General features: G+C 41.1%; 1 protein-coding gene across 2 annotated transcripts in view; it reads left to right on the top strand.

The window, feature by feature from the left end:
* Positions 1-9650: 9650 nt before the first annotated feature.
* Positions 9651-17247, top strand: part of fgd5a (FYVE, RhoGEF and PH domain containing 5a) — a 30001-nt gene continuing 22404 nt past the window's right edge. For both annotated transcript variants that reach the window (XM_067504511.1, XM_067504510.1), the window contains exons 1-2: positions 9651-9955; positions 11978-14702. In XM_067504511.1, the coding sequence (XP_067360612.1) occupies positions 9946-9955; positions 11978-14702 (2735 nt within the window). In that variant the 5' untranslated portion in view covers positions 9651-9945. The remainder of the gene's footprint in view (positions 9956-11977; positions 14703-17247) is intronic.

Genomic DNA, 17247 nt, shown 5'->3' with positions numbered 1-17247 from the left:
CAACTATAAAAACATGGGGAAATAGAGGAAATATCATTCTTTACTGTGCTTTGACATTTTCATTTTGCCTAAAACCATGGGCAGAAACGGATACATTTTGTTCTGGGATCGATTATATAAAGAATTATAAAGTCTGAGGGCCTGCCCCCTTTGAGTCTGGTCTCAGGCAGATCAACACAAGCGAAGCCCATCTCCCAATTCAAAGTCTGCAGCCATCTACTACAGCTCCAGTTTAACCACACAAAGAAACAGCACATTCTCTTATCATTTCCTCCTTTAATGCCTCTGTGTGTTGAGAGGAAAAGGTGAGAGACGGGAGGTCGGGGGTGGGGTTAGCAATTAAACAAAGAAAAGAGGAGCAAAAGAGAAAGTTGCTAATGGTGTTAGAACATAAATCAAATCTATGTATTTTTGAGAGGATGGGGAAGTCAAAGTGATATTGGAGGGAGGGGGCACCATCTGTTCTATGGGGATAAAGTACCGAATCCTTGCATTTAAACACATGCTTGACTGATCGCACATACATTAGCTCACTAAAGTGTATGTGCTGAGGTGGGATGTTCCTGTGAAAAGCTCTTGGCTCACAGGAGGTGTCGGGATTTACACCCTGTGTGGGAAACTGCTGCTCTCCTCAGCAGTGGAAGCTGATACAGCTGCGATAATAGACTTAAAACCAAAAACTGATTCTGATTAGCCAAGAAATAAGGAATTTAGAAAGTAGAAATTTATTGTGTCACATCTAGCTTATAATTCCCTTTTCATCCAATATTATGTGATAAAACAAATATGATCCTCCTTCTGTGATCAGTTTATAACATGATCGGATCTAAAGCTAATACTGATGCTGCATTAGCCTACATGCCTTTTGCTCATAGCCATGTCCTACTTGTCTGTCTCCAAAGATGATTTCTGTTTGTTGCTTAGTCAGCCTGTCTGTTCACCAATTTGTTTCAAATTTAAAGAAATCCTAACAACTACGGAATAGATGCGTGCATTTATTATGTTTTGACTACTTAACCTGTTCAGCGAGGCAGAGATGTGGAGCCTATCCCAGCTGTCACGAGGCAGGGTACACCTTAGACATGTCTCCAGCCTATCTCAGGGCCAGCAGAGAGTAACATACGCAGACAGACAACCGTTCACAATTCACCAGATGCTCAGATTCACACCTCCAGAAATGTTAGAGTCACTTAACAACCTAACATGCATGTGGAGAAACCAAAGAGCCTGGAGGAAATCCACAAGAGCATGAGGAGAACATGCAAACTGACAGATAAAAAGGCCACAGCCACCAGATCTTCTGGACCTAATAGTGAGGCAGCAGCACTAACCACTCCACCACTGTGTTGCCATGAGCTGGATTAACATGCTAATTTGTAAAAACATACCTGATGATTGCAGAATCTGTGTGTAAGTGTTATTGTGCACATTAGTATTAGCAATATACTGTAGCTGTTATTATGACTGTATGACTCTACATGCTCACATCCCTCATTACTCCACTTGTCCTCTCACACCAGGCCATTAAAAGCACTGTTTTCCACAATGCTGCATCTGTCAGTTTGCCATTAACCACTGAGTCAGTTTAAGATGAAATGCAACCAGCAAATTTACATTTTTTAGTGTCCAGACACAAAGTTGGAAGTTTGTAATACAGTGATTCAGGCTAATTACATTTGCTGACAAAGTGTAAGCTAAATGTTGACATGATTCATTCCACCTCTACCCCTTTGCATGAATAGCTATAACAACATTCAACAATCGCTTGTCAGCCAAACGTGAAAGTCAAAGGCATTTTGTTTATTTATGTGTTTTGATTAATTGTTAGGAATTGTCTGTTCAGTGCACATGTTCCTGGTGCTCATAGGGAAAGCTGTTGGCATTTATTACCATAATCATGTTAGTGTTTGGCTTTGCCCTTGTGGCTCTGTCGCATTATATTTCCACACAGTAATGGATGCACATCAGAGATGAGATTGTGACAGCCTTGTCCTGTGCAGGCTAGAACACAGGTCACAGTTGCACAAAACAAGATGTGTTTTATTTTATTATTTCATTTTACTGATGAAAACTTCTGTTTATGTGCTCCCCCTTAGCACAAAGTTACCAAAGCATGTAGCCAAGTGCAAATGCGTCCGCCTAATAATTTACTTTTTTCTCTGTTGACAGTCTCTGCAGGGAGCTCAGTGGCACTGCTGGTAACTTCCTGCTATCTATCTGACTGAGACATCTCCTGTTCCATCTCAGCGGCTACCTAAAGCTTCATTTCCCCGCCTGTCACCATCCGCACTGCTTACCGTGTGCCGCAAGGACACGCACTTTGATAAAAGCCACTCCACCACATATTACATCTCATTTCACTGACACTAGTTGTGCACTGTGCCTACGTGGTAAGACCCAAACAGACCTCACCCCTTGACCTCACCTTATGAAAGTAATGAATATTGCAGCCACGGATAAACGTAGGCTGTCTCCCTGTGCACACACACACACACACACATTCACTGCTCCCCAAGGCAGAAGGGGAAAGCGCTGAAAGGTGTTGATACTAAAGTGAGCAGAGGTTTGGAACAATAAGCATGTGTCCATCCTAAGGAGAACAGAAATTCAATAGTAAGGTTTGCCCCAAGGAAGATATCTCCCATTTTATGACCTGCTTGCATCTGTGTTAGCACAAACTTTGTAATGGAGGTCATAAATGTGCATAGTGCTTAAGGTAAAGATTTTCTCACAGTAGAGACCTATGGCTGCAACAATGGAAAAATCCCTGATGCTTGTGCTCTCTGCATGTTATTTCTATATTTCATGTGCATATTTATATATATTGCAACACTCACAACAATAATATTTTTGATAAATGTGCTTTCGCAGGTATACTTTTAAAAGGGTGCCATAAAAACATTCAAGCAGTTTCCCTTGTAACACTGACATCCTACAGAACATACGACAAGGTTAAATCAGTTTAAAGTAGGATACATTTAAAAAATACAGAGAGAGCTCAGTGCTGGATAGACTATAATGGCAATAATGGCAGTTGTGCTTCATGACAGTCTAATGGTTCATTTACTCGGTTCATTTACAGCAGTGCTATCTGAATACATTTATTTAATACCCGGATATGCTTGCCATGGTTCAGGTCTTTGAGGTGAATTTGGTTTCACTACAGGGAAACAAAAGTCAATTGAATAAAACATGACAAAAATGAATCCCCTGAATTATTGTGCGTGATGGTCTGACCACGACCTCAGCTGTGCTTCACCTCCAGGTGCCACTTAACCTTATTAGAGAAAAATGAAAAAAACAAAGGAATAGATATTTGTCTCCGCATGCACACATACAAACTCACACCAAATATAAACAAATATTTCAACCTTTACACATTTGACCCTCTAAAAGACACTGTCTCTACTGCAATAGATATGTATTACCTACTTAAAGCCTGAAATGGCGCCATCATCTGACATTTAAATCTTTATTATTGCACTGGTGCGAGTGTGCCAAATTCATACACCAATACAACTCAGCACAGCCAAGACCCTCAAGAAAACAAGTGTGGGTATTACAGACAATGGCCGTTGGGTCAGTGAGGGGTGAGAAGAGAATGTGAGTCCCAAGAGATGGAGCAAGAGAGATTTTCACTTCACCAAATAATGACAACTCAGGCAATATCACCCCAGCAGCGTGTTACAATGGCAGTAACGATTGGCTGTGGTTCATTGTATCAAAGATGACCCTTTTGACCTCAAGGTTGCTATGGTAACACATTGTCTAGGAGTGATAGCTACTGATTGACATCAACTGACAAAGTGCTGACAGTGACATCCATCACCTGGGCAGATATTACCTATAGATAATGTTATTTTAAGTGTCTTGTGGCACTACTGTTTCCTACTGAGATAGGTGCACAAATCTCTACAGCTCTTCTTCATTATCACACATTTAACTACAATCAACCAATCCTGTGACCTATGGTTTTCATAATAAATCACATGATCAAATATACTTGCTGCAGCACATGCCGCACTGTGGTGATTTCGCAGCTTCCATAAATGAAAATTGACCATGCTGTTTGTGCTGATGTTGGGAGAATACCCTCCAGTTTGTATATAAAGCATCTGCCCCCATCACACCCTTCAACCCCTGAGGCTCACCGTGCTTGAAAAGATCCCCGACTGTATCCACCTCAGCATAATATCTGACCAAAGATAGGATGGCTAGGCTGGTGTTTTCCCTGGGGTGTATGCCCACGAGAGGAATAAAAGAAGACAAGGAAAAGACAGTAAAGCAAAAAGGTGGATACCACTGACAAAGGAACAGAAAAAGAGAAAAGATGTTAGCACAGTCAAATAAGCTTCTATGTCCTGCTATAAACACCGTCCTATAGGGTCACCTTGTCTCGAGATCAATGTTCTCTTGGGAAAACAATGTCTTGCCGAAGGAAAATTCAAAAAGTCCTGACGTTGAGCATGTCTTGGCACAGCATAAACACAAAGGACATAATAATACACATACAGAGAATCAAATGCTGAGAGCTGAAGTTGCTTAGGGAAGATTAAATAAGATAGTAACTAAAATTGATGTGGTATAATTATGGTAATATTGTTCATTATTCTTTCTTCTTTTTTTTTTCTTTTTATTGTCAGGTAATACCAAAGAAGAAAACTATCAATGAATATGTCATGTTAACAAGTAGTGTTTTTATAGCATATTCCTCAAATGTGTGTTTATCTGCTTTAAATAGTCTCCAACAAATGGTCTAACACTCCCTTCCAGGTGACACTTGCTAAGAACTACAGTGCTCTACTGGTTAAAATTTTAAAATGTGCTTTAATTCGGTTTAGTTTGACTGTCAGTATGACAGCACATGCTGCATGACCTGAACAGTGTGTCTCATCTGAATGTAAAATACACTGTACTTGGTCATTTAGATAAAAGGACTTACAATACAATATCACATAGAATAAAAATCTAATGTTATTTAATGCAGATCTCTCATTTCCTGTCTGTCAAGGCACCATCTTGATTGGAAAGGACTTAATTATTCCAAAACAAAAGCCTGGTGGAGTCACAAAAGGGAGGCTGTGGAGCTGGCTGTTGATATTGTTCTATCAGACAGCTTGAGCGGAGGAAGTCCCCTGTCTGACCGGCCAGGCCTGGCTGTTTTTTGGACAGGGGTGGGGGGTCCTGGGGATAAGAGACCGCCCTGTTATCTTTGTGTAAAAGGTCACACAGGTCTGGCGGAAGAAGCAAAAGCAACAACCATCCGTGTTTTCCACACACTATGGCGCAGCCATCTAGACCAATGAGAGCTGGGCTGAGTGAACACACAAACACACAGATATCACATCGCTCACTCATATCTGTGCACACGGGCAGTATGATAAAAGATGCATTGTCAGAAGATGTTGGAAAACCCCTGATATGTTTCCTTCTTGTGATGTGTGTGTATATGTATCATTGTTTTTGCAACACCACATTATTTATGCACTTGCTATTGCTTGGAATGATTAACAGAGATTTATGCTTTGTGTTAAAATTGTGCAGAATGTTATTTTGTTCATGTGACAGGCCTTCAATGTGCAACTTTGACACATCTCAAAGAAATAAATGGTTAAACTCTACAATGGTTTGTGTTTTGGTTTAAACGGTACCATTTCTTCTGCAGCATGCTGTTACATAAGTGATACAGTGTGCTTACATCTTCAGCAAGACTTGCGTGAGACTACATAAAAGCTCTGCCAAAACACTGTGTTGCACTAGTCCAGTCTCCTTTGGCTGAGAAATGTAAAAACACTCACAGGAAGAGTAAATTCTGGCTTGGGATTTTTTTTTTTTTTTCATGACCCTATTGTTTTCCCTCTGGATCCTTCAGTCCCATACACATTCAGAATAGCGGTGGCATATAGCACATGCACATGCTTTATTTTCACTCACACAGAGTATTTACAGTGCACACTTGAATGTACAAAGAGATTGAGGTAACGTACAATATACATGTTGCAGAGAAAGGGGTCACACCAACTAAACAGTATCTAACAAAGGAAGGCTACGGTTACAGGCTATAGGCTCTACAGTTCTCATAAATCTGAGAAAAGCTGTATAGACTGTATAATATTTTGGCTGCAATATTGTGCATCATTTAAAAATGATTATCTTTCATGCGACTATTAGCCATTTTATTCTGTAAATCATTGTTTTTACAGTGCAGCTTGGAGGATTGTCTCGGCAGCAATAAAGCAAAAGAATAACAAATTCAGCTGTTATCAAAGTTTGACCTAGTCTCTGGACTTCGAAGTTAATTAACGACTATGTGACGGGTATTGTTCTTTTGCCATGGCCTTGTACTTTACAGCTAGACTAGACTTAAAACAAATAGCACTGCTGAAATTACAAGTTAGTGTGATCTAATGATTCACAACACAATCAATGTGTGGGTAGGTGACTGTATCTGCCAAGAAGTGCTTACACATTTTAGAAATCCACCTTGTGATGACTACAGCACTACAACATAAACATACCTCTAGTATTTGAAAATTTAATATATTGCCTCTTTTTTATTCAAATGACAACAATAATATAGACGACTGTTGTTGATTGGCGTCGGGTTTTGAAATGCCTGTGGGGAAATAAACCTGTATTTGCTGCTTTCTGATGAATTGCTGACTTCTCTAGTCCACCTGTTTATGGCAAGACTCTGCTGTGTGTGCATGTGTGAGCATGTGTGTGTATGTGCGTGTGTGTATGTAAAAGGCAGCCACTGAGGTGTGGTGGTGGGAGGGAGTTCTGGCTTTATATTGTTGGGGGAGTGAAATATATATCGCTGACAACAGGGTTTTATTTTCTCAGGTTACACAAAACAATTTTTATGCATAAATACACCCGAGTGTCTTAGGTGTCAACAGCTGATGTCCTGTTTAATAATGCATTATACAGTATATGTTGTCAAATTTCTTTGTCAAATGCAATCGAAATCTATTAATCTAAAAATCATCTCTGCACTCACACATTTTAATAGAGTCCGTTGTTCTGTTATATTCACACGTTTACTCTGGAATCTCTTCATTAGAATCCAAATGTCTCCGAGGACTTTGTGGTCTGTGCACAGCTGGGGATCAATAAAACCTGTCAATAACGATTCGACCCCTTACAGCAGTCAAACACTTTGCCATGCAATTACAAAGGTGTTTGGGTCACTTTAAAGAGCGGAAGACCTCTGCCTGATTGTACTTGAGTATCACATAAATCAATACCTGAACTTAATACACTACAGCTAGTTTTAATTACGCCATGATTAAGTGCCCTTTGTTCTCGGAAATTAACCCTCTACTGAATAAGCCTCTGAGATACATTAATGTATCTCACTGTACCATAATGGGGAAATAATCAACTCGCGTAATTCCTTTCTAGTAACAACCTGCAGAAATGTGTGACATCACATAGCTTTAGCCTCACTGGGTATGAGGAAACACTGAGCACCGCGATTCAATTTAGTGTTCAGTCGCTGGCAAACAAGTGTTATGAATAATCTTAGCTCTGGGAACAAGTGCTGACCCCTTTACCCGAACCCTTTCCTGTTTGCCGTAGTATACAGTATGCTGCAGAGTAGAGAAGATTTTGTTTGTTTCCCACTACCGTGGCATGTTTGTCCCAATATCTCCATTCTCCTTTTCTCTTCTAGTTAAATCATGTTCCAGGTGGGGTGACAGAGCTCAGGACGCAGCTAAAGGCAGTCCAGGAAATTTGTCCAGTGAGTCCAAAAACATGTTTTCACCATCTGTGCCACATCTGGAGGGTTATTTACTCCTAACGCCATTCTTTTCTGCAGCCACATGACACAATACTCTTGACAGGATCTATTTGCACACCCTGCAAAAGCATAACATATTTTGCACAAATGAAACAAAAAGAAAGGTCATATGTAGCAATTGTGTGTAGAAGTCCCTCAAGAGAGGCATGCTGGCACTGCTAAAAGACCAGAGCAGAGCTATCTTTAGTCATCTAATTCAAAAACAAAAGATTACTTTATGGCAGCTATAAATGTGCTTCTACTGACACATTATAACTGTCTTGGCTTCATCACTTCATAATAGCTATTATAGTATCGCACTCTTGCAAGTGGAAGCACAACAACGGAGTCACAGTGTTTTACTTGTTTTTATGGTGTGGCAGTACAAATATGCATGTAGTACAACTATTTGCAGTGCTGGATTACAGTGTTTCATAATTAATACCCTCTTTAGTGATATACTTAATAATTCAGAAATTGCATTATAACATACACCATAATATTAATTCTTTAATGAGATGGAAAGATAACATTATGACATTCTCTAACCACCTCTTAGCCTGACAGAGCTTTGCATCTGCAGCAGAGCCTTATCCTTCCCGCACCAGACCATCTGGAATGGGAATTTTGCTGTGTGTATAATGTATGGCTCTGTATGCCAATGCAGTAGTCAGGACCAGAGTCCCGTAGCGTTACAGCACGGCTGATTCTTTCATTGTGTTTTGTCTATTCTATCACTATCCACTTCAGCTCTCCTGTAAAAAAAGGTCTGTGGTCCGCTGTATTTTTTGACCTTCAAGTGTGTAGAAGAGAAAAAGGTGTGCTATTCCCATCCCAGTGCATGGGCGTTCAACCAGCATTGGGAGCTGTCAAATCAAAGACTGAGTGGGCGACAATCCCAGCCAACCCCCTGCAATGCACAAGGTGTCTCTGTCCTTGGAAGCTTACCATGGGTCCTAGATGAGAGCTGGTCAAAGTTTGTCTGTTCCTCGAACCACCAGGCTCATCATAGTACCAGTCAATCAGCTCTGTTGGAGCTTCCCTAAGGGGTTAACTTTGCCAACCTTTCCTATTTGTTGCTAAGGAAGTGTTGCCTGTTGTGCAGGAAACAGGGAGAGAGGTTTCCTGTTATGAAGAGAGGTTTTTAAAGGGTTGCATTCATTCAAACATGCAACAGATGCCGGGCCAGGAAGTCCAGCCAATAGCAAAAGCTTTGGTGTCCTAGAGAAACTGTTTTTGGAAATTGCTTTTAGGAACCTTTCTATGTACTGTTCTAGTTCAGGAAATAATCTATGAGCAAAACATGTTGGAGAACACAGCCAGAGGAATCCATGCTTGATTTCTGAAAATAATCCTCCCTGTGCACAATGTTCCTGTCATTCAAAGCATGAAATGTTGTTCAACATACAGTCCAACAGCTTATGTTATTGTGTAGGTCTTAACTCTCCAATTGTTGTCCACTGTATATCAGTGAACGAACATGCCATACAGTCAAACATGAGGCAGAGAAATGTATATTCTTTATACAAAAACAGTAGCAGGAAATTCAAAGCTCTCCATTAGCACCAAAAACATTAGAAATTAATTGTGGCTTATAGTTTCAGCCAAACAATTCCATACAAAATAGCTTTAGTACTTTAAGTCCAGTCTACTCCAGTTGCCTCTACGGCACCGTTATAGACATCCATGGAGCAGCGTCCTGGATCTAAGCTTGACCAGCAGTAAATATAATAGCACATTGATGCTCTCTGTGCAAAACCTCATGCAGTAGCTGAGATATAATGTGCACTCTGGATAGAAAGCGGTTTTGGTTGACGCTCCACGTTCGCGCTGTGCACTATAGTCCTGCCTCAGGAAGCGCCAAGCTGCACCTCCCGTTTCCACAGAGGAGCGCACCACTTTACTGTAGCATCAGCACTGGAGATGTACGCCGGCCGAAAGCTCAGCTGCTCACTCTGTGAACACCGACGTCTTCCACGAAGGTAGGCAGCCATCTGGAGAAAACCAAGACGGGATGTTCAGTAACTCTTCTTGGACAACTTGATATCCCCGCAGTGTGCGTTTATATGGATTAAGTTTCCACGTCATTTGGAGGGACACGGTCCGTGTGGGCAAACATGAGGAGAACTGTCGGGTTCCGTGAATGATGATGTCCCACAATGAATACAGGTCGGTTCTCAGTTGTCTCTGTTCATGTCTAGAGTCCCGATGTCAGACTTTAAATGCTTTAAAGAAAACAAAGTGCAACAAAGCACGAGTAACGTGCTTCCATGCCTGTGTTTATATGGTGGTGGTGCGTTAGTTTAAATTGAAATGTGTTTCAGAATGAACCAAAGTGTTTATTACATATATTTCATCTGTAGATTCCATATATATTTGCCATTTTCATATTTTGCAAACTAATACACAATGCAGCTCGACACCGTCCTTGGCAAGTTATTCAATAGATAAAATGAAGTGAAATGATGAATTAGATATAGGCTCCATGCATTGATGGCTTGGACTCCATACTTGTGGATTAGTATTATTCTTAGTTTTAGCTTTTAGTGGCAGTCTCCACTGGGAAAATGTTCTGCTCTAGGATTAGTATCAGGTTTAAATTGTGATTATAATCCATGCTGATGAAAGTAGATGGAGCCTCTGCTGCTCTGTGTCTTGTCTTTAAATTGTTTCTCTGTGAATTAAGTCAGAACTTGTTATTTACGACTTTTCTTTTAATGGTAAACGCTTTCAACAGAGACAGACCTGTAATCCATAACATGAAATGTAGTTCTGTTTCACAGGTTTGTTACTCTAGATTTTAGACAGGTTATTACAGCTTGAGGAGTGACATTTCATTATGAGGACACAGTCTTAAATCATATCCTGTGAATTTGGCACAGCCAAGGTCCCAGTATCCAACTCTTCCTTTGTTTTTTAAACATTTATTTTTATTGAATTCTTTATTGCATAATTCATATCCTGTTGTTTGCAGTAGGGTGCCTCACCAGACTGGGACCCTTGTTTTCTCTCTGTTTTATTGTTCTTTGAGGCAAAAGACCTTTTTACAAAAGAAAAGCCCTGTGTGTGTGTGTGTGTTTGAGAGAGAGAGAGAGAGAGAGAGAGAGGCAGTGTGAGTATGTTTCGTGAGAATTGGGAAAGAATGACGAGAAGGAAGTCTATTTGTTTTGTAAAAATGTGTACTCCTGGAGAGGTTCATGGAGCAGTGATGGGGGCTGTGTTGTTATGGTCGTACCCTCATCCACATCCTGTGTGGAGTCTTTCAAGGAGGCTCTGATTAATAACCCTGTAATATTTAAAAAAAAAAAAAGGTGTGGGAAAAAAGTGATACTATACTAAAAATTAATGTGCACTCATTCAGCATCTGAAGAAATCTCTAAATTTTTATCCTTTTATAGTAAAACGATAACCAAGAATAAATCATTTAACATAAGTAAACACATTCTATTCATTTTTGAAATATGTTTCTCTTTTGGAAATGAGACACAACTTTTTGAGCACATGTGGCAATAAATGACAATAAATAAATGTTTCTCACAATTAGATTCATATCTTCAGGGAAAGAAAGCGAAAGAAAGAGAGAGAGAGAGAAAACACACAGAGATAGCCAGGGTGCACACAGGGTTTAATAGGATGTGCGTCAGGGCGGGTACTAAATAACAGGAAGAGACAAGGGGTGTACACACTATAAGTATGAGTATTTATTGACAGATCTGAAATTTCATAAACATTGCTCTCTAATGACTTTAATTTTAGAGCAAATCTAAATTTAAATTCCTAATTTAAAAGCATGACAGGTTGCACAAATCAGGATTTTGTGGTTACAGATTTAAGCTTATTATTGACTCTCATCACTGCACTAAAGGAACATTGGGGAAAAAATAATGAATTTTACTGTAATCAGAATGACTCAATGAACAGCTACTCCAGTCCTGCCGTAAGCAACCAACCTGCATGTGTCATTTCCCAGTCAGATGTTATTGTTCCTTCTCTAAGTACCCTGTGGCTCTGTTGTTTTTCCTGCTGATAATGTTCCCTGCAGCATTCTGCATGTCCCTGCTATAGGATTGGGCTTCCTCTTTGCATTCTATATAGAGAGTGGCCCTACGTGTTTATGGCTGTGTAGTAAGTAAAATGTAAAAATAAATTAAAGAAAGTTAAATCTCATTACCTTTTATTGTCTTTGTATAGATTTTCAGAATCCACTGCAAGTCCCTCAGCCAAAGGTCCGCAGTCATCTTACCATCAAAGTGCAGTCCAAGCTGATGTCCAGGTCTTGTTTCCCAGTGTGTGGTCCAAAGCCTCCTGTTGCCCCCAAGCCAAGACCCTCATATGAGCCTCAACCACAGGGGGAACTATCCCCCCTTAGTAATGGAGACCTCTTACACTCAGATGGAGAGAATGATTTCCATGAGATGGCTGAGGAGAATCAGGACAAAGAGGAGAAAATAGAGGCAGAAGATGGGGTTAATGGCAATGGCATGGCAAGTGACAACGACAGTGCATGCATGGTAGAGGAAGAAACTGAGGAGGAAAAAGAAGTAGACACATTAGATAATGATGGTGATAGAGACAGCATGGGTTCTGACGACACAATCAAAGCAGATGATACTGTTAACACTACTGAAGATGAAAACAGCCAACAGCCTGAAGGTTGCAAACACACTGAAAATGAGAATATATCAGCACTTTTATCGCTGACTGAAACACAGGAAGAAGCAGGAGCAGATGTAGAAGAGGAGGGGCAGACTTTGAATGAAAAGACTGAAGTAGTTTGCGACCCTGTTGGACACTCAGATGAAGAAACAGCATCGCTCAGTCAGGGCGATAAGGATAATGATTCTGGACTTAATGAAGCAGCCAGTGAGGACTGTTTAAACTGTGACTTACTCACTGACGAGGCTCAGCTGGAAGATGGGGAATTTGGATTTGGATTTAGCGTGCTTCCAACTTTAGCTGAGGAGTATCCCTATGATGTGATTGGCCATACAGATGATGCTAGTGACACATGTGAGTCATGTGACACAGCTGAAACAGGAGACACTGAGGTATGGCAACCAGAAAGGGCTACCAAGGACCTCTCTGGCTGTTTTAGATTCACATCCAGCACTGAGGATGTGTTTGGGCCTTATTCAGTGATAGGAGCAGTTTCAGAGGATATGACCAGCACTGCCGACCCAGAGTGGAGCCAGGATGATACTGATGGCAAACCTTCAAATGAACTGCAAACGCCAGATGCTTCTAACCAGGAGCCTTACTATATATCATCAGATGATGTGGACAAGCTGGAGGATAAGCAAGCCCTGTCAGAACAGGGTGAGATAAACGGGGACACAGAGCAGTCAAATCAACACAAAGATAAAGCAAAGGATAGTGAGTCAGCAGATGAGTATGCAGACATTGACGAATCAATATGCCCTAAAGAAGATGACTGCCAACAGTTGGAATGTGCCTCATCAGAGGATTACGTGGAGATAGGTGAAGAGGACGAAGAGGAAGAAAAAGAAAAGAAACATATTAGAGGAAAAAGTGCAAAAGAGAGAACAGCTAAACGCGAGCAGGCCCAAAGAAGAAGCTGCCAGCCTCGCCTCAGGTTGTGCAACATCACAGTGCCACCAGACCTCGACCTGGGTCGCACACCAGAACTCACTAACAGGGTGGTGTTCGCCCACACCACCGAGGCCTTTGAAGAAGACATAGAGGAACTTGACTGCCATATTGTGCCTTACTATGGCACAGACTCAGATGACGAGGAGCATATATACGAAGAGGCGGGGTTTGACTCTGAAGGGGAGAACTTTGTAACACTGGATAGGAAGACCATTGTCACAAGGTCACGCTCTTATTCTGGGAAAGTTCCAGGTTATGTCCCAGAAACTGTCCCAGAGGAGACGGGAACTGAGTATCAGACTCATGACTACTGCACAGTGGCCTTGGATAAGAACAGTGAGCCTGTCAGCCATTCACAAAAGCCTGGGGTCAACTGTCTGATCCCGTCTACCAAATCTCGTCGATTCTTGTTGTACTCTCAGTCAGCAGATGGTCAAGAATTTTCTTTGTCCACCCCAACAGACATCAATGAATCTCTGAAGGACGAGATAAGGATGAAAAGAAGAGATGATAACCTTTCACTCCCGTGTGTCATAGCCTCTTCTGGAAGCTTCTCCCAGCGTAGCCATCAATCATCAAGTGGTGTTTCCACGCCAACCTCTCTAGTAGACATCCCACCACCATTCGAGCTGGCATTCATTACTAAAAGACCAGTCACCAAGAGCTCCCCATCCCTCCTTATCCACCATGAACCCAGCGACATTCCGAAAAAGAAGAAATCGTCTTTTAAGCGCTTTCTGACGCTCAAGTTCAAGAGGAAGGCAGATTCAAAAGGGTTTAGCGACGGAAGTGTACGCTCTTCACGTTCTTCCTCTGAGTCCAGCCACCATGGCCCAGTAAGAGTCATAGAGCTGGATCGTAGAAGCACCGGCAGCTCTCCTCAGCTTCAGTCTCGCTTGGTGAACCCTAAGCAGCGTCCTTTAGACTTGCCGTCCACCTTTCTTCTCTACCATGACCAACAGAGAGTCAAAAGCGGCCCCAAAACATATGGCAGGGGTGTCTCCAGAGTGGAGTCCTTTGAGGAGCGCTCTCGCCGCTCTGCCATGCCACTGCCTTTGACTAAACCTCGCTCCATCTCCTTCCCCAGTGCAGATACTTCAGACTATGAAAACATCCCAGCCATGAGTTCAGATTATGAAAACATCCAGATACCTGGCAGACCCACCAGATCCCACACTGTTACTGAGTTTTTTGAGGATACAAATCGCACAGCACTCGCCTTCAATGAGAATGATGGCTATGTGGACATGAACAGTTTCCCTGGGATTGACACCAAACCCCAGACATCAAAAGCAGAGACTGAAAGGTATAGGCAACATTTATTTAAGCTAAAATGCTTTAGCATCATGTCAAGCAAACGTTAATAGGTTGAATCACTCAATATATATATATATATATATATATATATTTAATTGCTATGAGCTATTCTATTTATTTCGACTGTATCTGAGTTGAAGCCAAAAGTTCAGAGGTAGACATTTCCAAAATCTGTGCAAACACCCACAACTTTTGCATGGGTAGGCAGAAACCTGGGTGTACTGACCTTTTTATCCAAAAATGCAAAATAATCATCTGTGATTCTAACTACAGCTTCCAAGGCAATTAATTAATTAGTCAAATTAATAATTAGTAAACAAAATAATAATGCAATTGTTTTATATTAAATTCATCACTAAACCCACGTTTTAAGGAAAAAAGCCCTGTTGAATAAACTGTTCACTTGCTCGAACTTGTAAAATATAAATATTTACTGATTTTTATAGGTTGAGGATTTCCCCTTAGACTATGTAATTTTTAACAGATTTCTGGATAGTTAATTGATTTAGTAGAATTTATTTGTAAAGCTAAAATCCCACTTTGCCATTTGACACTGAACAGAATAGGTGAGAATGTGCATCACTTAAAACCCTCAAAAGTGCAATCTTGACCCCTGAACAGCTGACAGATATTCGTCTATACTGTACCTCTGATGAGCAGTGGGCACCTGGCTGAGTAGAATCAGATCTCCCTCTTGTAGCATATTGTTCAGTGAGATATGAGCAGCCTGCTGTGTTGAGCATCGCCGGCTTTAAGATGATGGACAGTGCTTGTGGGTGCCTGTTTTTCATTTGATAGATTTAGAGGTCACATCTGGTGCCATTGCTTCTAGTGGCAACCCTGAGGTGATAGAACAGGTAATAGTAATATTGTAGCTTACTGATCACAGGTTAAATAAATTAAACAAAGACATTATGGGCTGTTAAAAGTATTAAAAAAAAACGTGTGAAAATTCCTCTCACACAGGGAAGTGATGAAGAATGAAGAAAAGGTGAATGGGGAGGGGGGATGTAAAATAAAGGACCCAAAGAGTGAGAAAACAAAGGGTGTACGGATAACATAACGTAAGGGGGGGAGCGAGAAAAAGGGAGCAAGAGCAGTTCTTTGGTAATTGTGGTCCTGTACCTGACACCAATGGTTAAGTTTAGGAGGGCTTTTATTAAAGTGGCTTCTCTTTCGTTGGACCCTTGAGGGGGCTGCAGAATTTACTGCAGTGTGTGATAGAGAGAGGAATCATTTTGGTCAGAGGGTAGCAAATTACCCCCACCTGTGCCACAGCTTCAGCCGCAATGGGCCACAGTCTTTCCACAGTCTTAATAAAATAGTTGTGCTTGATGACCTGTGTGTATTTAAAGAGATGGGCTATTACCAAGAACTTCCCTAAAGGCACAAGATAATTGTGGAACAGAATGCTTCTTCCCTAGTTTGCTTTCATTTATTTATATTTCATAGACAGCTCATCAAATGCTTTTGTAGATTCTTTATATTATTTTGTCAAGATAGAAAATGTTCAGCTTGCATTTAATGGACTTTTTGCACACATAAATCTTTGCAGGTAAGACATTCTCTGCAGGTGACAGCAATGTCCCCAGTGTTTATTTCCACTGCACTGTAAACCCTATATATACCGTATCTATACAGAAGAAATCCCTCCATTTACAAGACAACGGTGCCTCGGTGAGGGCTCTTTTCCCCCCAGTGATGTTATCGATGTGGCTCATTGTCTGCTGGAGGTGTCACAGAGCTCACATGGTCCCAACAACCTATCTGTCCTGTCCCGTCACCTCGCCTTCAGTGCATTCTCTCTGGAGATCCATCTGTGTTTAGGGCCAGTGTTTGGTGTGTCTGTAAAGGGCTAGTTAATGTTGATTTGACTGTGAGTGTATATACACTAAGTGTGCGTGAGGGGGCACATATTATAAGTCATGTGTAGTCAGTACAGGGTTTCGTGTTTCTCTGCTTTTGTGTGTGCATCTTGCACTAAACCCTGTTAAAAGCTTAACATTGCTGCTGTTTCAGGCTGCCTAGCTGAGCATGTCAGTGATTTATTAAGAACACATTTAACAGTCAGTGTGGTTGTAGTGCCACAAAGAAAAAGACACTGAGATTTTCGTGGAGAGGAAAATAACCGAATGGCCCCAGAGCACTGCTCACAGAAAGGCTGTGTGAACATTGAGACACGCATTTTAAGCAGAAGTTAAAAAGCTGCTGCCATAGGTTTGGCTTGTTTCCACTTGTGTGATTAATGTACAGTACCATTCAGACACTCTCAGGCTGAGCAAACACACATCTTCATTAGCAAACTACTTTATTATACAATAGAAAAGAAAAGGATTAATACCAAGCTTAAGGTGTATGTTAGTAGGTTTGTGTGCACTGACTGTATGTGCATGCACACTAATTTACAGCTCTGTGCTGTTTTATCAAAGTGGAAGCTCACGCTGAGCATGCTGTCTCAGCAGAATTGTCCTTGCCAAGCAGCTGTATAGCAACAAATGAGTTTTGAAAAACTCGTTTTAGCAAAGAAAGCCCAG

Source organism: Channa argus, chromosome 5, assembly GCF_033026475.1.
Source record: "Channa argus isolate prfri chromosome 5, Channa argus male v1.0, whole genome shotgun sequence".
NCBI lineage: Eukaryota > Metazoa > Chordata > Actinopteri > Anabantiformes > Channidae > Channa > Channa argus.
This window is presented reverse-complemented; position numbering and strand designations above follow the sequence as displayed.